At 47.1% G+C, this 25837-nt stretch overlaps 1 protein-coding gene across 49 annotated transcripts in view; it reads right to left on the bottom strand.

Annotated features, from left to right (window-relative positions):
* The window catches only part of LOC134927837 (uncharacterized), a 1188393-nt gene that overhangs the window by 212524 nt on the left and 950032 nt on the right, over window positions 1-25837 (bottom strand). For 47 of the 49 annotated variants that reach the window (XM_063922855.1, XM_063922854.1, XM_063922862.1 and 44 more), the window contains 5 exons: window positions 22814-22843; window positions 22505-22537; window positions 13349-13378; window positions 13039-13071; window positions 3820-3852 (listed from right to left, as the gene is read on the bottom strand). In XM_063922855.1, coding sequence (XP_063778925.1) covers window positions 3820-3852; window positions 13039-13071; window positions 13349-13378; window positions 22505-22537; window positions 22814-22843 — 159 coding nt within the window. The remainder of the gene's footprint in view (window positions 1-3819; window positions 3853-13038; window positions 13072-13348; window positions 13379-22504; window positions 22538-22813; window positions 22844-25837) is intronic. The other 2 variants (XM_063922861.1, XM_063922845.1) reach the window with 1 other exon arrangement.

Here is a 25837-nt window from a genome sequence, read left to right as displayed (position 1 = left end):
CCTATCTGGAGACGGTACCGCCACTTGTTTTGATAAGCGTGTGAGCGCCTTATCCACCCTAAAGGGTGTTTCCCAACGCGCCCTAACTTCTGGCGGGAAAGGGTATACCGCCAATAATTTTCTATCGGGGGAAACCCACGCATCATCACACACTTCATTTAATTTATCTGATTCAGGAAAAACTACAGGTAGTTTTTTCACACCCCACATAATACCCTTCTTGTGGTACTTGTAGTATCAGAAATATGTAACACCTCCTTCATTGCCCTTAACATGTAACGTGTGGCCCTAAAGGAAAATACGTTTGTTTCTTCACCGTCGACACTGGAGTCAGTGTCCGTGTCTGTGTCGACCGACTGAGGTAAATGAGCGTTTTACAGCCCCTGACGGTGTTTGAGACGCCTGGACAGGTACTAATTTGTTTGCCGGCCGTCTCATGTCGTCAACCGACCTTGCAGCGTGTTGACATTATCACGTAATTCCTTAAATAAGCCATCCATTCCGGTGTCGACTCCCTAGAGAGTGACATCACCATTTCAGGCAATTGCTCCGCCTCCTCACCAACATCGTCCTCATACATGTCGACACACACGTACCGACACACAGCACACACACAGGGAATGCTCTGATAGAGGACAGGACCCCACTAGCCCTTTGGGGAGACAGAGGGAGAGTTTGCCAGCACACACCAAAAACGCTATAATTATACAGGGACAACCTTTATATAAGTGTTTTTCCCTTATAGCATTTTAATATATATATACATATCGCCAAATAAGTGACCCCCCTCTCTGTTTTAACCCTGTTTCTGTAGTGCAGTGGAGAGCCTGGGAGCCTTCCCACCAGCATTTCTGTGAGGGAAAATGGCGCTGTGTGCTGAGGAGAATAGGCCCCGCCCCCTTTTCGGCGGGCTTCTTCTCCCGTTTTTCTGAGACCTGGCAGGGGTTAAATACATCCATATAGCCCCCAGGGGCTATATGTGATGTATTTTTAGCGAGAATAAGGTACTATCATTGCTGCCCAGGGCGCCCCCCCCCAGCGCCCTGCACCCTCAGTGACCGCTGCTATGAAGTGTGCTGACAACAATGGCGCACAGCTGCAGTGCTGTGCGCTACCTTATGAAGACTGAAGAGTCTTCTGCCGCCGTTTCTGGACCTCTTCACTTTTCGGCATCTGCAAGGGGGGTCGGCGGCGCGGCTCCGGGACGAACCCCAGGGTGAGACCTGTGTTCCGACTCCCTCTGGAGCTAATGGTGTCCAGTAGCCTAAGAAGCCAATCCATCCTGCACGCAGGTGAGTTCACTTCTCTCCCCTAAGTCCCTCGTAGCAGTGAGCCTGTTGCCAGCAGGACTCACTGAAAATAAAAAACCTAACAAACTTTTACTCTAAGCAGCTCTTTAGGAGAGCCACCTAGATTGCACCCTTCTCGGCCGGGCACAAAAATCTAACTGAGGCTTGGAGGAGGGTCATAGGGGGAGGAGCCAGTGCACACCACCTGATCCTAAAGCTTTTACTTTTGTGCCCTGTCTCCTGCGGAGCCGCTAATCCCCATGGTCCTGACGGAGTCCCCAGCATCCACTTAGGACGTCAGAGAAATACACTTGACATTAAAACAGAGAAGGGTCTGGAAATTCCAATTCCTTGTTCTTCCCTACTGTCCAAGATGCATGCTAGAGGAACCATGTATCAAAGCACTCTACCAACTCACACTCTTCAAGGGAACAATTCAAAGCCTGACTCCTTCAGCACTGATGAAGCCTTGGAAGATGATGTTCCCATTATCTAGATAGGGTTATGACTAGAGGTCGTTATTTTATCTAAGGAAGAATACAATTATTATTATTGTTTATTTATATGGTGCTACAAGGGTTCTGCAGCAGCCTGACAAAGAAACATAAATAAATGAGCAAAACAGAAAGAAAAAAAATACTTATACAGTACTACATAATGTAGGGCAAGTAAATGGTATATAAACAATTCTGCATCAGGAGACAAGTCACTGAAATAATCCTCATGTTTGCAGAAACTGTGGTGTAGGTGCCATTGTAGGAAATATGTAGTAGAAAATGGTCTAAGAGAGGGAATAAGCACATGAGAAAGAGGGCCCTGCTCGTGAGAGCTTACATTCTAAAGGGGAGGGGCAGACAGACAGGCGTGACACAGATGGGATAGAAGTGAAGGAGGCACTGCACTGATCATGCCATGGTAGGAGACCAATTTGTATTGTATGGTATGGATGTAGGGGCGGCCAAAGGGTGCTTGTTGGAGGTCACTGCGGAAGCAATGTCACTACCTGTTGGTTCTATAACACCCCTGAAAGAAGCAGTAAAAGGGAGAAACACTAGTTGGCTCCCAGTAACATTTGGCAAGCTGCCAGAACTCCATAACAGCCTGCATTGACTTGACCCTGGTTGGCTTTGCAATCTTAGGGGGTACACCAATGGTACTCCAACCTGGACACAAGTCAATTTGGAGTGAGATCTGGAAAAGATACCCCTCTCCTCCCCACCACACACGACAGAACTGGTTACCCTGCAACTACCGCCCCTGTTCAGGAGCACGTTACCCAATGAAGCGAGGTGACATCTTGTGTATATTGTTCAGCACTAGAATCAGCAAGATGTCTGTAGGTTTAGGAATCCTGGGTAATACCTGTGAGAGGAGTGACTGTTCCAGCTGAAGGATGCCTCTGAGAGCTGGTAAGAGCAGTTTAAAACAATATAACCTATATGAATACAATAACCTATAAAGAACGAACAGATTAGCACCTACCAGCAACCAAGTACAGGTTGAGTATCCCATATCCAAATATTCCGAAATACGGAATATTCCGAAATACAGACTTTTTTGAGTGAGAGTGAGATAGTGAAACCTTTGTTTTTTGATGGCTCAATGTACACAAACTTTGTTTAATACACAAAGTTATTAAAAATATTGTATTGAATGACCCTCAGGCTGTGTGCATAAGGTGTATATGAAACATAAATGAATTGTGTGAATGTACACACACTTTGTTTAATGCACAAAGTTATAAAAAAATATTGGCTAAAATTACATTCAGGCTGTGTGTATAAGGTGTATATGTAACATAAATGCATTCTGTGCTTAGATTTAGGTCCCATCACCATGATATCTCATTATGTTAGGCAATTATTCCAAAATACGGAAAAATCCCATATCCAAAATACCTCTGGTCCCAAGCATTTTGGATAAGGGAGACTCAACCTGTAATGGCTTCTGGTGTGCACTTCAGAAAACTGAAGTTTCGAGGCAGCCACATGGGTAAAGAGGGAGTGTAGCATGTACTTTCACCAATAAATGTAAAGTGTTCATTCTCCCTGCACAGTGCTCTAAACCCTAAGGTGTTTCCAACATCCACTTTGCTGTCTGAGAAATGTTAACAAATCACCAAGAATCAGTCACTTTCCATTATACTAGAAGATTGCTTCCGCCTGCACTGAATGAGCTGCACTACACAAAGTAATCAGGAATGAAGAAAAGAAATGTCAGTGACACTGGAAAACGTAGTTATCTGTAAGTATTTTGTTGCACTCTGAATAAATGCACCCCCATACAGATGGGTCCACGTTTATCTTGACCGTTAATAAGATTAACTGAGACTGGGCAGTTGGACTTAATCCACTGCTGTATTGTTCTCTGTATTGTATTGCAGCTGAGAACAATAGATGAAGGGTTTATGCTAATAAATCATGTTGTTCCTAGGCGCAGAAAACTAGTCAAGATAACTGTGGACCCATCTGTATATAAAAGTACAAATGTATGTACTGTATAAATATATAAAAAGTAGTAATTTGTATACCTGAAATCCTTTGGGTGTTCACCTTCTGGTTTTCTAAAATGTAAAAAACAAAAAAAGGATTTTAATACCTACACGTAAATCCTTTTCTCGTAGTCCATAAGGGATATTGGGGGAAACTAGTACGATGGGTATAGACGGGGTTTAAAGGAGCCTGTGCACTTTAAATTTCTTCAACTGGGTGTGCTGGCTCCTCCCCTCTATGCCCCCTCCCACAGGCAGTTATAGGTAAAAATGTGCCCAAAGGAGAAAGGACATATGAGAGAAGGTACATGATAACCAGAAAGGTGGTGAGATAACAGCAACGGACAACAACTGAACGGGTAACTATAGAACAAGAACCTGCAGACAAGTCCACGCACTGAGGCAGTCGCCAAAAATCCCTTATGGACTATGAGAAAATCCTATTTTCTCTAGCATCCATAAGGGATACTGGGGGAATATAGTACGATGGGGACGTTCCAAAGCTTCCAGAACGGGTGGGAACGTGCAGAGACTGCAGCAGTACAGACTGCCCAAAATGGGTATCCTCTTTGGCTAGGGTATCAAATTTGTAGAACTTCACAAAAGTGTTCTTCCCCGACCAGGTAGCAGCTCGGCATAGTTGCAAGGCCAAGACTCCACGGGCAGCCGCCCAGGAAGAGCACACTGATCTTGCAGAGTGGGTCATTAGAGACTTGGGAACAGGTAAGGCTGCCGATACATAGGCCTGTTGGATAGTAAGCCTAATCCAATGAGCAATGGTCTGCTTTGAAGCAGGACAACCCTTCTGCGCATCATAGGAGCACGAACATGGAATCCGTTTTGCTGACCAGAGCTGTACGCTTGACCTACATCTTCAAGGCATGCACAGCATCCAATGCCTCCAGAGGAGCAGAAGCGTCAGAACTGGAGGGATCCACAATAGGTTGATTCCGATGAAACGCGGCGACAACCTTCGGCAGGAACTGCTGTCTAGTCCGGACCTCCATTCTGTCCTCGTAAAAGACCAAGTACGGACTTTTACACGATAAGGCCCCCAATTCTGAAACACGTCGAGCAGAAGCCAGGCCCAGTAACATAACGGTCGTCTACGTGAGGTACTTGTCTTCTACGGTCAGAGGTTCAAACCAGAAGGACTGTAGAAATTTCAACACTACATCCAAATCCGAGGGTGGTTGTGCATCTGCCCTATCAGCTAAATCTGCAACAGCTTGTTGCAGTAGCGGAGTCTTCTGCACATTAGCAGTGAGACATATCTGACATCAGTCTTAAGAGACCCTAACCAGTGGGGCTTCACTGATTTATGAAGATTGACTGCATTGTTCACAGGAAACAAAATCATTAGATAATGGAGAGAACCTGGTGTGACACACTGCAAAGCTTGTGTTTGCCCATATTTCACAGTAAGCTCAACATACACAGTTTATAATGCAAGTCGCCCTACTGTATGTGAGAGGAGACACAGATGAGAGAGAGAACACCAGCACACCCTGAGCTGCACAGCCCCAGTAAGGCCGTCAGCCTTCTAAACACAGTAACCACTAACAATTTAAGTCCTACAGAGGATCAGGATAGTGTACACATGCGGCTCTCCCCCGTTACTACACCCTGTACCAGTTTTCCAGCATGTCTTGTGAGGCAGGAAGCGCTGTGCGTGCTGTAGATGGCTGCTGTAAGCAGAAGAAAGCGCCAAAACGACTCAGGTCACGCTGAGTTAGCTCCGCCCCCACTTTTATACTGGTAAAGTCTCCTGCATAGTTTAAAACATAACAAGTGCTAGTCAAGCCCTTTTGTGCCATTCTACATGGGGGATTTTAGCGGGACCCACCCCCAGGAGGGTCCCATACGCCGAGCCCGTGGTCAGCTGCACTTTGTACCGGGGGGGCCCCCATAGCGGGGCCCTAGTTTTTAATCACCACCGACGTCACCTTCAGGCAGAGTTAGGTGTGTGCAGCTTGCTGCGGCTGTGACAGCCAAGGCGCCGCGCCCTGCTGAACAACCACCCCTCAGGACGGTAGTCTTGCAGCAGAGAAGTGGCTCTGCACCTCGGAAGGCCAGTGACCAAAAGTCACTATGAACAATGCTAGGTGATGCCATGCACATTGGCCTGATCAGTGCGCTTTCTCCTGCAGTAACTAACGCCATGCAACAAATTAATCAAAGGTAATAAGGAAAAGAAATGCCATGAACATCATGTTTAAATTTGTAAGCATTCTGTGGGGTACAATTATGGATAAAACTTATTTGGAAAACCCCAAGGGGTAAATGTATTATAGCTGTAAATATCGTGCTGCTATAACACTTCCTGTTCCGCCACAATACCGAGGAAAAGCAGGAAGGGACATCGATAAGATGTAAGAACATCGTGTCTGCCGAAGTGGGGAATCGAAAGCTCACCTCTCCGGCAGCATCCCCCTGAGCACACAGCACTTTAGCATTGTGTCTCCTTCCCGGCTAGCTCCTCTGTGCATGCACGGTATCTGCCTACTCACGTGAGATCCCCAGCGCAGTCCTGAGTCGGCACCTGCCATAGCCAGGGACAGCTGTCCCTGCTGTGGTCTATGGGCATTGACATCATGCAGTTGCAGAAATCAACAGCTGCAGGTATCTGAATGGTCATACATTGCCCAAGTAGATCGGCCTGCTATATCATAGATAGCAGCGCCGATATAGACAGGGGAGCACTGTGCACATATCGCAGCCATCATACATGGGGGCAAAACTGTAAAGCGCACATAACATGCGCTGATATCGCTTCCCCCACATATCAGTTTTTACATTTACCCCCAAGTCACAAGTATTCTGGGCAAAAGCAGCCTCATACACTTTGAAACGGGTGTAGTATGGTAAGCCGGTGGCCGGGCTCCCGGCAACCAACATACCGGCGCCGGGAGCCCGATCGCCAGCATACAGACAGCGTGGAGAGTGCAAACAAGCCCTTTGCGGGCGGGATACGCGCGCCACGCTATTTTACGCCACGAGGGAGAAAAAGAGTTGGTATGTCGGCTGTCGGGATTCCGGCGCCGGTATACTGTGCCCCTGACCCTTTGTAACAGGGTCAGGGGAACAAGCACCATCTCCTGGTGTAGATGGTAGTGTGCAACAGCTGAAATTGGCCTCGACTCGTTTTATTGCGCAGCAAAACAGAAATAAACATCAAAATAAAATACCTTGCTGTCAACAACTCAACACAGGATAATCCTTATTCACTTACAAAAAGTTCCGTACAAAAATACAAGATTACCAGGCACAGCAGGTTTCTCTCACAGAGACTCCATAGTCTCTCGTCTTTCCCCAGGAAGAGAGAGAGCAATGATCAGGCGGACCACCCTTTTAAACACACCCATACAGCTGAAAGTCCTAATTAGCTTTCCGTGAGGCTTAAAGCCCAAAGACCCGAACTGGGTCTAAATGGATGCAGAACCTGCCCTCTTCTCACATCCAACCTCAGGACCCTTATCTGGTTCGTAACAAAAGCGCTCAGCAAAAATAAGATTTTACTCACCGGTAAATCTATTTCTCGTAGTCCGTAGTGGATGCTGGGACTCCGTAAGGACCATGGGGATTAGCGGCTCCGCAGGAGACTGGGCACAACTAAAGAAAGCTTTAGGACTACCTGGTGTGCACTGGCTCCTCCCACTAAGACCCTCCTCCAGACCTCAGTTAGGATACTGTGCCCGGAAGAGCTGACACAATAAGGAAGGATTTTGAATCCCGGGTAAGACTCATACCAGCCACACCAATCACACCGTATAACTTGTGATACTATACCCAGTTAACAGTATGAAATATAACTGAGCCTCTCAACAGATGGCTCAACAATAACCCTTTAGTTAGGCAATAACTATAAACAAGCATTGCAGACAATCCGCACTTGGGATGGGCGCCCAGCATCCACTACGGACTACGAGAAATAGATTTACCGGTGAGTAAAATCTTATTTTCTCTGACGTCCTAAGTGGATGCTGGGACTCCGTAAGGACCATGGGGATTATACCAAAGCTCCCAAACGGGCGGGAGAGTGCGGATGACTCTGCAGCACCGAATGAGCAAACTTTAGGTCCTCCTCAGCCAGGGTATCAAACTTGTAGACTCTTATAAAAATGTTTTAACCAGACCAAGTAACAGCTCGGCAAAGTTGTAAAGCAGAGACCCCTCGGGAAGCCGCCCAAGAGCCCACTTTCCTTGTGGAATGGGCTTTTACAGATTTAGGGTGCGGCAGTCCAGCCGCAGAATGTGCAAGTTGAATCGTGCTACAGATCCAGCGAGCAATCGTCTGCTTAGAAGCAGGAGCACCCAGCTTGTTGGGTGCATACAGGAGAAATAGCGAGTCAGTTTTCCTGACTCCAGCTGTCCTGGAAACATACTTTTCAGGGCCCTGACTACGTCCAGTAACTTGGAATCCTCCAAGTCCCAAGTAGCCGCAGGCACCACAATAGGTTGGTTCACATGAAAAACTGATACCACCTTAGGAAAGAATTGGGAAGGAGTCCTCAATTCCGCCTTATCCATATAAAATACAGATAAGGGCTTTTGTATGACAAAGCCGCCAATTCTGATACACGCCTGGCCGACGCCAAGGCCCACAGAATGACCACTTTCCACGTGAGGTATTATAGCTCCACGGATTTAAGTGGCTCAACCCAATGCGACTTCAGGAAATCCAACACCACGTTGAGATCCCACGGTGCCACTGGAGGCACAAACGGGGGCTGACTATGCAGCACTCCCTTAACAAAAGTCTGAACTTCAGGCAGTGAAGCCAGTTCAATTTTGGAAGAAAATCGATAGAGCCGAAATCTGGACCTTAATGGAACCCAATTTTAGGCCCATAGTCACCTCTGACTGTAGGAAGTGCAGAAATCGACCTAGCTGAAATTTCTCCTTTGGGGCCTTCCTGGCGTCACAGTACGCAACATATTTCTGCCATATGCGGTGATAATGGTTTGCGTTCACTTCTTTCCTAGCTTTAAATAGCGTAGGGATAACTCCCTCGGAATTCCCTTTTCCTTCAGGATCCGGCGTTCAACCGCCATGCCGTTAAACGCAGTCGCGGTACATCTTGGAACAGAAAGGACCCCTGCTGCAGCAGGTCCTGTCTGAGCGGCAGAGGCCATAGGTCCTCTTGAGATCATTTCTTGGAGTTCTGGTTACCAAGCTCTTCTTGGCCAACCCGGAACAATGAGTATAGTTCTTACTCCTCTCCTTCTTATTATTCTCATTACCCTGGGTAAGAGAGGCAGAGAAGGGAACACATACACGGACTGGTACACCCACGGTGTTACCAGAGCGTCCACAGCTATCGCCTGAGGGTCCTTGACCTGGCGCAATATCTTTGTAACTTTTATTTGAGGCGGGACGCCATCATGTCCACCTGTGGCCTTTCCCAACGGTGTACAATCATTTGGAAGACTTCTGGATGAAGTCCCCACTTTCCCGGGTGGAGGTCGTGTCTTCTGAGAAAGTCTGCTTCTCAGTTGTCCACTCCGGGAATGAACACTGCTGACAGTGCTAACACATGATTTTCCGCCCATCGGAGAGTCCTTGTGGCTTCTGCCATCGCCATCCTGCTTCTTGTGCCGCCCTGTCGGTTTACATGAGCGACCGCCGTGATGTTGTCTGACTGGATCAGCACCGGCCGGTGTTGAAGCAGGGGTCTAGCCTGACTTAGGGCATTGTAAATGGCCCTTAGTTCCAGAATATTTATGTGTAGGGAAGTCTCCTGACTTTTCCATAGCCTTGGAAGTTTCTTCCCTGTGTGACTGCCCCCCAGCCTCGAAGGCTGGCATCCGTGGTCACCAGGACCCAGTCCTGTATGCCGAATCTGCGGCCCCCTAGAAGATGAGCACTCTGCAGCCACCACAACAGCGACACCCTGGCCCTTGGAGACAGGGTTATCCGCCGATGCATCTGAAGATGCGACCCGGACCACTTGTCCAACAGATCCCACTGGAAAATCCTTGCATTGGACCTGGCGAATGGAATTTCTTCGTAAGAAGCTACCATCTTTCCCAGGGCTCGCGTGCATTGATGCACCGACACCTGTATACGTATGAGGAGGTCTGTCTAGAGACGACAACTCCCTGGACTTCTGCTCCGGGAGAAACCCTTTTTATCCTGTTCTGTGTCCAGAACCATACCCAGGAACAGTAGACGCGTCGTAGGAACCAGCTGCGACTTTGGAATATTCAGAATCCAGCCGTGCTGTTGTAGCACGTCCCGAGATAGTGCTACTCCGACGAACAACTGCTCCCTGGACCTCGCCTTTATAAGGAGATCGTCCAAGTACGGGATAATTATTTCGGCCATTACCTTGGTAAATACCTCCGTGCCGGGGACAGACCAACGGCAATGTCTGGAATTGGTAATGACAATCCTGTACCACAATTTTGAGGTACTCCTGGTGAAGAGGGTAAATAGGGACATGCAGGTAAGCATCCTTGATGTCCAGTGATACCATGAAATTCTCCAGGCTTGCAATAATCGCCCTGAGCGATTCCATTTTGAACTTGAACCTTCGTATATAAGTGTTCAAGGCTTTCAATTTTAGAATGGGTCTCACTGAACCGTCTGGTTTCGGTACCACATTTTGGAATAGTAACCACGGCCTTGTTGAAGGAGGGGTACCTTGATTTCACCTGCTGGAAGTACAGCTTGTGAATTGCCGCCAGTACTACCTTTCTCCGAGGGCAGCAGGCAAGGCTGATGTGAGGTAACGGCGAGGGGGAGTCGCCTCGAACTCCAGCCTGTATCCCTGTGATACTATTTGCAGAACCTAGGGATCCACCTGTGGGCAAGCCCACTGGTCCCTGAAGTTCCCGAGACGCGCCCCTACCGCACCTGTCTCCACCTTTGGAGCCCCAGCGTCATGCGGTGGACTCAGAGGTAGCGGGGGAAGATTTTTGATCCTGGGAACTGGCTGCTGGTGCAGGTTTTTCCTTCTTCGCTTGTCTCTGTGCAGAAAGGAAGCGCCTTTGACCCGCTTGCTTTTCTGAAGCCGAAAGGACTGTACCTGAAAATACGGTGCTTTCTTAGGCTGTGAGAAAACCTGAGGTAAAAAATTTTCTTCCCAGCTGTTGCTGTGGATACGAGGTCCCAGAGACCATCCCCAAACAATTCCTCACCCTTATAAGGCAGGATCTCCATGTGCCTTTTACAGGCAGCATCACCTGTCCACTGCCGGGTTTCTAATACCCTCCTGGCAGAATGGACATTGCATTAATTCTGGATGCCAGCCGGCAAATATCCCTCTGTGCATCCTTTATATATAAGACGACGTCTTTAATATGCTCTATGTTAGCAAAATATTATCCCTGTCTTAGCGTATTAATATTATCTGACAGGGTATCAGACCACGTTGCAGCAGCACTCTTTATGCTGAGGAAATTGCAGGTCTCAGTATATAACCTGAGTGTGTATATACAGACTTCAGGATAGCCTCCTGCTTTTTATCAGCAGGCTCCTTCAAGGTGGCCGTATCCTAAGACGGCAGTGCCACCTTTTATGACAAACGTGTGAGCGCCTTATCCACCCTAAGGGATATCTCCCAACGTGACCTATCCTCTGGCGGGAAAGGGTACGCCATCAGTAACTTTTTAGAAATTACCAGTTTCTTATCGGGGGAACCCACGCTTCTTTACACATTTCATTCATTCATCTGATGGGGGAACAAAACACTGGCTGCTTTTTCTCCCCAAAAATAAAACCCCTTTTATGTGGTACTTGGGTTCATGTCAGAAATGAATAACACATTTTTCATTGCCGAGATCATGTAACGGATGTTCCTAGTGGATTGTGTATATGTCTCAACCTCGTCGACACTGGAGTCAGACTCCGTGTCGACATCTGTGTCTGCCATCTGAGGTAACGGGCGTTTTTTGAGCCCCTGATGGCCTTTGAGACGCCTGGGCAGGCGCGGGCTGAGAAGCCGGCTGTCCCACAGCTGTTACGTCATCCAGCCTTTTATGTAAGGAGTTGACATTGTCGGTTAATATCTTCCACCTATCCATCCACTCTGGTGTCGGCCCCACAGGGGGCGACATCCCATTTATCGGCCTCTGCTCCGCCTCCACGTAACCTTCCTCATCCAACATGTCGACACAGCCGTACCGACACACCGCACACACACAGGGAATGCTCTGACTGAGGACAGGACCCCACAAAGTCCTTTGGGGAGACAGAGAGAGAGTATGCCAGCACACACCAGAGCGCTATATAATGCAGGGATTAACACTATAACTGAGTGATTTTTCCCCCAATAGCTGCTTGTATACATATATTGCGCCTAAATTTAGTGCCCCCCTCTTTTTAACCCTTTGAGCCTGAAAACTACAGGGGAGAGCCTGGGGAGCTGTCTTCCAGCTGCACTGTGAAGAAAAAATGGCGCCAGTGTGCTGAGGGAGAAGCCCCGCCCCTTTTTCGGCTGACTTTTCTCCCGCTTTTTTATGGATTCTGGCAGGGGTAATTTATCACATATATAGCCCTGGGACTATATATTGTGATGATTTGCCAGCCAAGGTGTCTTATATTGCCCTCAGGGCGCCCCCCCCCCAGCGCCCTGCACCCATCAGTGACCGGAGTGTGAAGTGTACATGAGGAGCAATGGCGCACAGCTGCAGTGCTATGCGCTACCTTGGTGAAGACCGAAGTCTTATGCTGCCGCTTTTCCGGACTCTTCATGCTTCTGGCTCTGTAAGGGGGATGGCGGCGCGGCTCCGGGAACGAACACCAAGGTCGGGTCCTGCGGTCGATCCCTCTGGAGCTAATGGTGTCCAGTAGCCTAAGAAGCCCAAACTACCACCTGTTAGGTAGGTTCGCTTCTTCTCCTTTTAGTCCCTCGCTGCAGTGAGTCTGTTGCCAGCAGATCTCACTGTAAAATAAAATACCTAAATATACTTTCTTTCTAGGAGCTCAGGGGAGCCCCTAGTGTGCATCCAGCTCAGCCGGGCACAAGAATCTAACTGAGGTCTGGAGGAGGGTCTTAGTGGGAGGAGCCAGTGCACACCAGGTAGTCCTAAAGCTTTCTTTAGTTGTGCCCAGTCTCCTGCGGAGCCGCTAATCCCCATGGTCCTTACGGAGTCCCAGCATCCACTTAGGACGTCAGAGAAACCAACACAATATTCCAGGGGTTTTAAAACACAATCAGTAGGAAACCTGCCTTCAACCACTATTCCAGTGATCTTGTCACAACGTATATAAAGTACAAGTGTATTTATATACAAAAAGAGTAATTTTATATACCTGGAACCGTTGTTGTGACCACTTTCTTGTATTCTAAAATGTAAAGGAAAAAAAAAAGAAAATTATTACTGACGTAAACAAGGACCGCTCACATTTAGAAGGAAAAATTCTGCATGTTAGTAATAGTCATGATGAACGATGCTAGGTGATGCAATAAAGTAATCAAAAAGGTACGGAGAGAAAAATGCAAAACACAAAAAAAAAACCATCAGCACAAATGCAAACTAAAATGGAATAATTCTGAAGCATGTTGTAGTTCTCCAAATAACTTACACATGTATCTATATACAAAAATAGACATTTTCTATACCTGGAATCCTTGTGGTGCTCATCTGGTTTCCTAAAACGTAAAGAAAAAAAAACCTGTAACTCCGAATGTAAATGAGGATATTCACATTTAACAGAAGAAATGTTTGCATTTACTAATTTTAGCCACTTTATGGATGGTAAGTGACACCACACATACATAGGCCTGGTCATAGAATGCTTCCTCCAGTGGTTGCTAAGCAGTGTGACACAGTAATCATGGTTAATGAGGAAATGGAATGCCAGGGATATATAGTGTGGAAAAATAGGATTTTGGTACTTTCCAGATAAATCCTTTTCTTTGAATCCATAGGGGCACTGGAGTACTCTTGGGATATGGACAGTGCGATAGCAGTGATAGGTACATTTAATTATTTAAATGTGTAACCCTCCTTCCCCTCCATACTCGCAAGATGCCCCAGTGTTTTTTGCTGAGCCGAATAGGACCCAAAAAAAAAAGGGGAGGATGAACAAAGGAGAATTACATATAACATATTATAAGGAACAACTAGAAAGCTGAAATGACAACAGATAATCACCTTAACCTTCAAACAAGCAGGTGATAACGTGTACTATAAGAGCTGTAACACCGGATGGCAAAAAGCCGGACAAACTTTGTCCGGCTTTTTGCCATCTGGGAGAAACCGGAAGAGTCTCGCACACAGGACGGCTTTGAGCCGTGTATAATGCTGTGCACATGCGCAGCATTAGACACGGCTTGAGAAAAAAAAACATTGTGTGTGAAAGCTCCCCTTCTCACACACGGTTTACTGGCTGCAAAGACGGCCCGGCAGCCGGACCTTCCAGTGGATAGTTCCAGCTGCAACCCGGCAGCCGGGCCGGGGCCGTGCAGTGTGAAAGGACCTGTAGCCTCACACTGTTCATTACAATGCCGGCACGGGAAAAAGCCATACGGCTTTTTTCCCGGCAGGCAAATGCCGGCTAACCACAAGGCAGGTGAAACTGCTCTGGGTGGGCGTCCAGTGCCCCCTGTGGATTCAAAGAAAAGGATTTATCTTGTAAATACCAAAGTCCTATTTTCTTTTCATCCACTAGGGGTCACTGGAGTACTCGAGACGTACCAAAGTATCCCTCTTGGGCTGAAGAGCTAGTTGGCACCTGTAACTGTAGACGGCCAAAGCTAGATGCCGATGCCACAAAAGTATCAAACTTGTAAAAGCGCACAAACACGAGCACCGACTACCATGTAACCGCACGCAAAGTTATGTCGTGGAAGCCCCACAACCTGTTGGCCATGACGTTCCCACAGAATGCATGGAATATGCCGAAATAGATGCATGCACTTGTAAACTAGTATGAAAGTAAAGCCTGATGAATGGTCAGCTTAATCCATCTAGCCAACCTCTGCCTGGAAGCCGGCCAACCTATCTTGACTGCATTATAGAGAACAAACAATGTATCTTTTTTACGTAACGGTTGATGTTCGGGCTACATAAATACGTAGCGCACGAACCACATTCAATATAGCTAGAGTTCCTGAACCTTCTGAGAAAGCAGGAACTACGATTGGTTGATTTATGTGAAAAGAGGATAATACCTTTGGCAGAAAAGCGGGATTTGTCCGAAGTTCCGCTGTGTTATCACGAAACACCTGATATGGTGGTTTGCATGACAACGCACCTAATTCTGAAACACACCTTGCCGAAGCCAAGGCTAGGAGAAAAACGGTTTTCTAAGTGAGAAACGTAACATCCATTTGTTGTAAGAGTTCAAAAAGTGAGGACTACAAAACAAATCTAAAACTAGATTCGAGTCCCATGGAGCTGTAGGTGGTCTAAACGGAAGTTGAACTCTAAGGACACCATGCAGAAACGTATGCATTTTTGTCAAAAAGCCAAACTGCGCTAAAATAAAATTAACAAAACAGCAATCTGCCCCTTTAGTGTTGCTAAACGTAGTCTGCTGTAACTGGCTTTCTGGCACGTAACATGGTTGGTATAACAGACTATGGAATGCCCTCTTGTCTTAATAGAGCGGATTCAACAGTCAACCCGTCAAACGCAGCAGTGCTAAAACGAGTTTTATGGTAAGAACTTACCTTTGTTAAAACTTTCTGCGAAGTACACTGGGCTCCACAAGGATAGACATTGGGGTGTAGAGTAGGATCTTGATCCGAAGCACCAACAGGTTCAAAAGTTTTGGCCTTCTTCCCAAGATGCATAGCGCCGCCTCCTATATCACCCCGCCTCCGTGCACAGGAGCTCAGTTTTGTTAACCAGCCCAATGCAGTAGCAAGTAAAAGACTACAACTGCCAGTTGCCACAAACACCACACTCTCCCGACAGGAGAAGTGTCAGCGGCTAATGCCATACCAACCCAAAGAAGCTAAGTGCGTCAGGGTGGGCGCCTTGTGGAGCCAAGTGTACCTCGCAGAAAGATTTAACAAAGGTAAGTTCTTACCATAAAACTCATTTTCTGCTGCGGGGTACACTGGGCTCCACAAGGATAGACATTGGGGATGTCCTAAGGAAGATCCTTATGGGAGGGGATGCACTGTAGCGGGCACAAGAACCCAGCGTCCAAAGGAAGCATCCTGGGAAGCGGCGGTATCGAAGGCATAGAACCTATTGAACGTGTTCACTGAGGACCACATAGCCGCCTTGCACAATTGTTCAAGGGTCGCACCACGGCGGGCCTCCCAAGAAGGTCTAACAGACCAAGTAGAATGGGCCGTAATGTGAGCAGGAGCTGACAGACCAGCCCTCACATAAGCATGTGCAATCACCATTCTAATCCATCTGGCCAAAGTCTGCTTGTGAGCAGGCCAGCCCAGTTTGTGAAATCCAAACAGAATAAAGAGAATCAGATTTCCTAACAGAAGCAGTGCTCTTCATAGATACGGAGAGCCCGTACCACATCCAAAGACCGCTCTTTGGGAGACCGATCAGGAGAAACAAGTGCCGGAACCACAATCTCCTGGGTAAGGTGGAACGAAGAAACCACCTTACACAAATAACCGGGACATCACGGTGAAATATCAGATATGGGGAACTAGGCACCCAAATCCGACACTCTTCTTGCTGAAGATTGCTTCAGCAAGAAGAGTGTCGGATTTGGGTGCCTAGTTCCCCATATCTGATATTTCACCGTGATGTCCCGGTTATTTGTGTAAGGTGGTTTCTTCGTTCCACCTTACCCAGGAGATTGTGGTTCCGGCACTTGTTTCTCCTGATCTGTCTCCCAGCAGAAACAACACCTTAAGGGAAAGCCACTTAAGATCAGCTGAACTAAGAGGTTCAAACGGAGACTCTTGTAATGCCTCCAAAACCATCTACAAGTCCCAAGGAGCCAGTGGGACATAGGGAGGTTGGATACACAACACACCCTGAGTAAAGGTATGCACATCAGGTAAGGTTGCAATCTTTCTCTGAAACCACACCGACAAAGCAGATATTTGAACCTTGAGGGAGGCCAGACGCAGGCCTAAGTTCAGGCCCTGCTGAAGAAAGGCCAACAACTTGGCTATACTAAACTTGGAAGCGTCATAATCGTTAGATGCGCACCAAACAAAGTAAGAATGCCAGACCCTATAGTAAATCCGAGCAGAAGCCGGTTTCCGGGCCCGCAACATAGTTTGAATGACCTCCTCAGAAAACCCTTTAGCCCTCAAGACGGAAGCTTCAAGAGCCACGCCGTCAAAGACAGCCGAGCTAAGTCCTGGTAGACACAGGGGTCCTGAACGAGGAGGTCTGGGCGTTGTGGAAGTAGAATTGGACACTCCGACGATAGGCCCTGCAGGTCTGTAAACCTGTGCAGTCTGGGCCACGCTGGAGCTATGAAGCAGAATTCCTCTTTCTTGCTTGAACTGCCGAATTACCCTGGGCAGGAGTGACACCGGAGGGAACACGTACGGCAGCCGAAACCTCCACGGCACCGCGAGCGCATACACGAATGCTGCTTGAGGATCCCTTGTCCCGAAAACCGGAACCTTGTGATTGTGTCGAGACGCCATCAGATCTACGTCTGGAAGGCACTACTTTTCCACTAGGATTTGAAACACTTCTGGATGGAGGCCCCACTCGCCGGCATGTACGTCCTGACGACTGAGAAAGTCCGCTTCCCAATTCAGGACCTCCAGAATGAATATTGCCGATATGGCCGGTAGATGGCGTTCCGCCCAATGTAGAATCCGTAAGACTTCCTTCATTGCCAAACGGTTAAGAGTGCCGCCTTGATGATTTATGTAAGCCACTGTGGTGGTGTTGTCCGACTGTACTTGAACAGGACGTTTCTGAATTAAATGCTGGGCCAGGGTCAACACATTGAAGACCACCCGCAATTCCAGAATGTTGATCGAGAGGAGATTCCTCTTTGGTCCACCGACCCTGAAGGGAGTCTTGCTCCAACACCGCTCCCCACCTCTGAGACTGGCATCTGTCGTCAACAGGACCCAGTTGGATATCCAGAAGGGACGGGCCCTGCACAATCGTTGGTCCTGGAGCCACCAGTTGAGTGACAGACGGACCTCCAGAGTCAATGAGATCATGTGAGACCTGATCCGGTGAGGCAGGCTGTCCCACTTGGCTAGAATCAGCCTCTGGAGGGAGCGAGAATGAAATTGAGCATACTCCACCATGTCGAATGCTGTTACCATGAGGCCCAGCACCTGCATTGCCGAATGTATAGACACTTGCGGACGAGAAAGGAAGCAACGAATCCTGTCCTGAAGCTTCAGGACTTTCTCCTGGGACAAGAACAACCGCTGGTTTTGAGTGTCCAATGGCGCCCCCAGGTGCACCATGCTCTGAGCAGGGACCAGGGAGGATTTCTTCCAGTTAATGAGCCACCTGTGGGCTTGTAGAAACTGGACAGTCATATCCAGATGACATAGGAGAATTTCTAGGGAATTTGCCAGGATTAACAAGTCGTCCAGATACAGCAGTAACCTGACCCCTTGACGGCGGAGTACCACCGTCATAACTTTGGTGAAGACTCGCGGAGCCGTAGTTAAGCAAAAAGGTAACGCCCGAAACTGGTAATGGGAGGTTGCCAATCGCAAACCTCAGGTATTGCTGATGTGACACTGCTATAGGAATATGCAGGCAAGCATCCTATATGTCCAGGGAGACCATGTAATCCCCAGGTTCCAAGGCCAAAACTATAGAGTGAAGGGTTTCCATACGGAACTTGGAAACTTTCACAAACCTGTTCAATGCCTCTAGATTGAGAATGGGCCAAGAGGACCCGTTCGGTTTCGGGACTAGAAACAGCAGATAATAGTACCCCCGGACCCTCTGAGGAAGAGGCACCTGTACTACGACTCCTGTATGCAGGAGGGTCTGTACCACCGAATGTAGAGTGTTTGCCTTTGTCTGGTCCAACGGGACGTCCGTCAGGCAAAATCGATGAGGGGGACGGTTTTTGAAGGCTATGGCGTAACCTCGAGTGACGACTTCCCGTACCCATGCATCTGAAGTGGTCTTCAACCATTCCTGGGTATACCCTAGAAGCCGGCACCCAACCCTGGGATCCCCCAGGGGGAGGCCCGCCCAGTCAAGCGGCAGGCTTAACCGTCTTGGACGCTGGCTGACGGGCATCCCAGGCTCTTTTGGGCTTCGGCTTACCAGGTTTGGGAGTGCGGGCCTGCTTGTTGTACGCCTGACCTTTTGCTTTACCAGAAGGACGAAAGGAAGTACCTTTAGCCTTCGACACAGAAGGAGCGGTACTTGGCAGACAGGCAGTTTTGGCAGTAGCCAAGTCAGCCACTATCTTATTTAAGTCTTCCCCAAACAGAATATCTCCCCTTGAAAGGGAGTACCTCCAGGGTTTTTCTAGAGTCTAGATCAAGAGACCAGAATCTCAGAAAAATATCCGGCGAGCCAGGCCTGATGTAGTAGAGGCCTTGGCTACAAGAATACCGGCATCAGAAGCCGCCTCTTTAATATAGTGAGAAGCTGTGACAATATATGACAAGCATTGTCTAGCATTGTCAGAGGAGATTTCAGCTTCCAACTCTAGGGCCCATTGCTTCAATGGCCCCTGCAGTGTTGCTGCAATAGAGGTACTTTGGTAAAACTTGTTTAACCACCTTCTGACGCTTGAACCTAAAATCGGGTTTCTTAGGAGGGACGGATGGCTCGGGATCATCCGTAATCTGTAAAATCAACTTAATAGCCTCCAAAAGATCAGGAACAGCCACATGTGAACTATCCTCCAAATCAGCAGTATCCGTATCAGAATCTGTGGGGTCAGTGTAAGCGCCATCTTCATCAGACAAGGTGTCAGTGACAGCAGTGGATTGTGTGGAGATAAGAGCTCGCTTAGAGGACCCCTTGGTCTTAGGCAAGCGAGGGTCAGACTTTTTAGTAGTCAAGGACTGGTTCAACTTCAATTGAGCAGACAAATTATCCGCCCACGGCGGGTTAGCTGCGGGGGGCCCCCCTAAGGTTGCACCGGCATAAGAGGTCCCATAGGGGGGTCAGTTTAGTAACTAGCATATGTAGAAGCGTAGAGAAAGTAGCCCACGGTGGGTCATTATGTATCCCCGTGCCTACAATCCCAATGGGGGGCCAGAAGCCTTCAGAACCAGAGCCCACAGCTGCTACAGTCTCTTCATAGGGATCTGTGGCTTCAGTAACACCGGCAGTGTGTTCAGCCCCAGAACAGTTACCTTCAGAAGCAGACAGGATATAACTTGCAGTATCAGGTAACACAGTACAATTGTCAGCAGCCCAATACCTCTTGCCCAAACCCCTGCGCAGTGTAGTCAGCACAAGCAGAGATACAGGAGAGATATGTGACTAAAATCACAAAGAAAAATACGTATTAAAGTATATCTTTGTGAAAATCCTATATAAATTACAAAACCTGACGCACCAAGCCCCTCAGGTTATAGAATATAGGGATAACAAGTTGAGCGAGACACACGAAATGGAAACTATTCAGCAAGCTAATGCACACACAGTCACAGTTATACAATGCAGAGGTTATTACTAACAATAACACTGCACTGGACCAGCTTATATATATATAGCTATGAAGTCAATAGATATAACACTGCACAGTAAGAACTGGATGTATATCACAGGGTACTTGTACCAGAGTACCCTGGCTAAATCCACTCTCTTAACTAACACTGTCTAATTGACATGTAGAATACTAAAGTGTCATGTAAAGTCACAGCACTGACAACCAGGCGGCTTTATAAAGGAGGATTTGCCCAAGCAGTCCCAGGAACAGTGTAGCTGAGAGAAATGGCGCCCACACACTGACAGGGAGTGAGGGAGAGACAGATATGCAGCTTCAGGGTGGGAACATTTGCTGGAAATGGCGCCCTGGGGCTAGGGGAGGGGCTCCAGGTCTAAGCCTTATCCCCTCTGCTGGCAAAACCACCGGGTACCGCGGGCTACTTGTAAAAAGGTTTAGGGAGAAAACCTGACCTGCACCCATGCCCTGGTGATCTAGTGGGATTGCCTGTACTGCAAGTGTCCACCGGCCGCGCCGGATCGCGATAAAGTGCGGGTCCTGCAAGCGGGTCCCACTTACCTCCTCCCGAAGTGCGGCCACGCAATCCCAGAGAGCCCCAGCCGTGTGTGACTAACTTGGAAGAAAACCGGAGCCTCCTGCTGTAGGTACCCGGCAACAAGGGCTTGGGAGTCTACAGCGCCGCTGGGGGAGAGATGGAGCTGCAGCAGGTGATGTCTACTGACATCCACACAATCTGTGCCTCTGCTGCAGCCCTTGTAGTCTTTTTTCCTCAGAAAAAGCTTTTTCTAGAGCTGCTGTGAGCAGCTCTTCCTGTTACATGCTTGCACTGCAAGCACCAACTACAAAACTGAGCTCCTGTGCACGGAGGCAGGGTGATATAGGAGGCGGCGCTATGCATCTTGGGAAGAAGGTCAAAGCTTTTGAGCCTGTTGGTGCTTCGGATCAAGATCCTACTCTACACCCCATTGTCTATCCTTGTGGAGCACAGTGTACCCCGCAGCAGAAATTTTTTTTTTTTAAATGACCAAAAGTCACTATGAACAATGCTAGGTGATGATGTGCCTGCTGTGGTCTATGGGCATTGACTTCAAGCAGTTGTAGAAAACAGCTGCAGGTATCTGAATGGTCAGCATTATACATTGCCCAAGCATATCGGCCCGCTATCTTATAGATAGCAGCGCCGATATAGACAGGGGAGCACTGTGGACATATCGCAGCCATCATACATGGGGGCAAAACGGTAAAGCGCACATAACGTGCCCCCCCCAATATCGACAGTTTTTACATTTACCCCCAAGTCACAAGTATTCTGGGCAAAAGCAGCCTCATACACTTTGAAACAGGGTCAGGGGAACAGGCACCATCTCCTGGGGTAGATGGCGGTGTGCAGCAGCTGAAATTGGCCTCAACCAGTTTTATTGTGCGCAAAACAGAAATAAACATCAAAATAAAATACCTTGCTGGCACCAACTAAACACAGGATAATCCTTATTCACTTACAAAAAGTCCCTTACAAAAATACATCAAGATTACCAGGCACAGCAGGTTTATCTCACAGAGACTCCATAGTCTCATCTTTCCCAAGGCAGTGAGGGCGGGATGTACTAAGCCAGTGATGGCTAACCTTGACACTCCAGCTGTTGAACTACACATCCCAGCATGCCCTGCTACAGTCTTGCTATTTGGCCATGCTAAAGTGTTAAGGTTAGCCATCACTGTACTAAGCTTACTAAAGTGATAATTTCACTGTGATAAAGTACCAGCCAATCACCTCCTGTCATTTTTCAAATCCAGCCTGTTACATGGCAGTTAGGAGCCGATTGGCCGGTACTTTATCACAGTGAAATTATCACTTTTGTAAGCTTAGTACATCCCACCCTGAGAGAGAGCAATGATCAGGCTGACCGCCTTTTTAAACACACCCATACAGCTGAAAGTCCTAAGCAGCTTTCCGTGAAGCTTAAAGCCCAAAGACCCGAACCGGGTCTAAATGGATGGAGAACCTGCCCTCTTCTCACATCCAACCTCAGGACCCTTATCTGGTTCTTAACAAAAGCTCTCCGCAAAACCAACAAAATATTCCAGGGGTTTAAAAACACATCGGTAGCAAACCTGGAGCAAATATACCTGCCTTCAACCACTATTCCAGTGATCTTGTCACAATGTATATAAAGTACAAGTGTATTTATATACAAAAAGTAATTTTATATACCTGGAACCATTGTTGTGACCACCTTCTTGTTTTCTAAAATGTAAAGAAAAAAAAGAAAAAACTTATTACTGATGTAAACGAGGACCGCTCACATTTAGAAGGAAAAATTCTGCATGTTAGTAATAGTCATGATGAACGATGCTAGGTGATGCCATAAAGTAAATCAAAAAGGTACGGAGAGAAAAATGCAAAACACAAAAAAAACCATCAGCACAAATGCAAATTAAAATGGGATCATTCTGAAGCATGTTGTAGTTCTCAAAATAACTTACACATGTATCTATATACAAAAATAGACATTTCCTATACCTGGAAACCTTGTGGTGCTCATCTGGTTTCCTAAAACGTAAAGAAAAAAAACCTGTAACTCCGAATGTAAATGAGGATATTCACATTTAGCAGAAGAAATGTTTGCATTTACTAATTTTAGCCACTTTATGAATGGTAAGTGACACCACACATACATAGGCCTGGTCATAGAATGCTTCCCTCCAGTGGTTGCTAAGCAGTGTGACACAGTAATCATGGTTAATGAGGAAATGGAATGCCAGGGATATATAGTGTGGGAAAAAAGGATTTTGGTACTTTCCAGATAAATCCTTTTCTTTGAATCCATAGGGAGCACTGTAGTACTCTTGGGATATGGACAGTGCAATTGCAGGTATAGGTACATTTATTTAAATGTGTAACCCTCCTTCCCCTCCATACTCGCAAGATGCCCCAGTGTTTTTTGCTGAGCTGAACAGGAGCAAGAGGATGAACAAGGGAGAATTACATATAACATAAACTAGAAAGCTGAAATGACAACAGATAATCACCTTAACCTTCAAACAAGCAGGTAATAACGTGTACTATAAGTATAACCTGAACCTACCACAAGGCAGGTGAAACTGCTCTGGATGGGCGCCAGTATCCCCTATGGATTCAAAGAAAAGGATTTATCTTGTAAATACCAAAATCCTATTTTCTTTTCATCCACTAGGGGTCACTGGAGTACTCTTGGGACGTACCAAAGTTTCCCCCTTGGGCAGAAGAACTGGTTGGCACCTGTAACAGTAGACGGCCAAAGCCAGATGCCGATGCCACAAAAGTATCAAACTTGTAAAAGCGCACAAACATGTAACCGCACGCAAAGTTATGTCGTGGAAGCCCCACAACCTGTTGGCCATGACGTTCCCACAGAATGCGTGGAATATGCCGAAATAGATGCATGCGCTTGTAAACTAGTATGAAAGTAAGCCTGATGAATGGTCAGCTTAATCCATCTAGCCAACCTATCTTGACTGCATTAGAGAGAACAAACAATGTCTTTTTCTTACGTAACGGTTAATGTTCGGGCTACATAAATTACAAAGTGCACGAACCACATTCAAAAGTAGCTGGAGATCCTGAACCTTCTGAGAAAGCAGGAACTACGATTGGTTGATTTATGTGAAAAGAGGATACTACCTTTGGCAGAAAAGCGGGATTTGTCCGAAGTTCCGCTGTGTTATCACGAAACACCTGATATGGTGGTTTGCATGACAACGCACCTAATTCTGAAACACACCTTGCCGAAGCCAAGGCTAGGAGAAAAACGGTTTTCTAAGTGAGAAACGTAACATCCATTTGTTGTAAGAGTTCAAAAAGTGAGGACTACAAAACAAATCTAAAACTAGATTCAAGTCCCATGGAGCTGTAGGTAGTATAAACGGAAGTTGAGCTCTAAGGACACCCTGCAGAAACGTATGCACTGTTTGCAAAAAGCCAAACGGCGCTAAAAATAGGATTTTGGTACTTACCAGGTAAATCCTTTTCTTTGAATCCATAGGAGGCACTGGAGTACTCTTGGGATATGGACAGCTTTAGCAGGACAGGCACTGAAAATTAACATTTAGTAACTCTCCTCCCCTCCATACTCCCAGACTACCTCAGTGTTTTTTACTGAACCGAACAGGAGCGAGAGAGAAGATGACAATGGAGAATTATATATAAAATTATAACATAACGGACAACAATAAAGTTGAAACATAACGTAACTGACAACTAACACCATAACCGATATAACTTGAACCTTTGAACAATTCGGTGAGAATGTGTTACCATAAGATCCACTGAACTTACCACAAGACAGTTATAACTACTCTGGGTGGGCGTCCAGTGCCTCCTATGGATTCAAAGTAAAGGATTTAACTGGTAAGTACCAAAATCCTATTTTCTTTTTCATCCACTAGGGGTCACTGGAGTACTCTTGGGACGTACCAAAGTTTCCCCCTTGGGCAGAAGAGCTGGTTGGCACCTGTAACAGTAGACGGCCAAAGCTAGATGCCACAAAAGTATCAAACTTGTAAAAGCGCACAAACATGTAACCGCACGCAAAGTTATGTCGTAGAAGCCCTACAACCTGCTGCCAATGAAGTTCCCACAGAACGAGTGGAATGACCTGTTACTGATGTAGGCGGCTGTGGCCTAGCATGAAGGTAAGCCTGACGTATGGTCAGTTTAATCCATCTGGATAAGGTCTGCTTGGAAGCTGGCCAACCCATCTTGGCAGCATCATAGAGAACAATGTATCAGTCTTACGAACTGTAGACGTTCGGGCTACATAAACGTGTAGTGTGCGCGTGCCGCATCCAAAGTTCCTGAATCTTCTGATAACACAGGAACTACTATTGGTTGATTGATGTGAAAAGAAGTCACTACCTTTGGCAGGAAAGCGGAATTTGTCTGAAGTTCCGCTCTGTCATTATGAAACACCAAATACGGTGGCTTGCATGACAAGGCACCTAAATCTGAAACACGCCTTCCCGAAGATAAGGCTAGGAGAAAAACGGTTTCCCAAGTGAGAAATTTAACATCCACTTGTTGTAAGGGTTCAAAATATGAAGACTGTAAAAAATCTAAAACCAGATTCTAGTCCCATGGCGCTGTAGGTGGTATAAATGAAGGATGTACTCTGACGACACCTTGCAGGAAGGTGTGTACAGTCGGCAAAAAGAGCCAAACGCCTTTGAAAGTAAATAGACATGGCAGAGACCTGTACCTTTAGTGTAGACAAACGTAGTCCTCCATCCACCCAGTCTATAGAAATAACAAAAGACGGGATAACTTGAAAGATGTCAGAAACTTCCGAGCTTCACACCAACCTATATAGGCACGCCAAATTCTGTGATAATGAGCTGCCGTAACTAGCTTCCTAGCACGTAACATGGTTGGTATAATCGATTCCGGAATGCCCTCTCTTCTTAAGAGGGCGGTCTCAACAGCCACCCCGTCAAACGCAACAGCGCCAAATCGGGGTAAAGGAACGGACCTTGTTGTAACAGGTCCGGACATAGCGGGAGCGGCCAAGGA

The sequence above is a fragment of the Pseudophryne corroboree genome, chromosome 5, assembly GCF_028390025.1.
Source record: "Pseudophryne corroboree isolate aPseCor3 chromosome 5, aPseCor3.hap2, whole genome shotgun sequence".
Lineage (NCBI taxonomy): Eukaryota > Metazoa > Chordata > Amphibia > Anura > Myobatrachidae > Pseudophryne > Pseudophryne corroboree.
The sequence above is the reverse complement of the archived record's forward strand: the minus strand, read 5'-3'. Positions and strand labels throughout refer to the sequence as shown.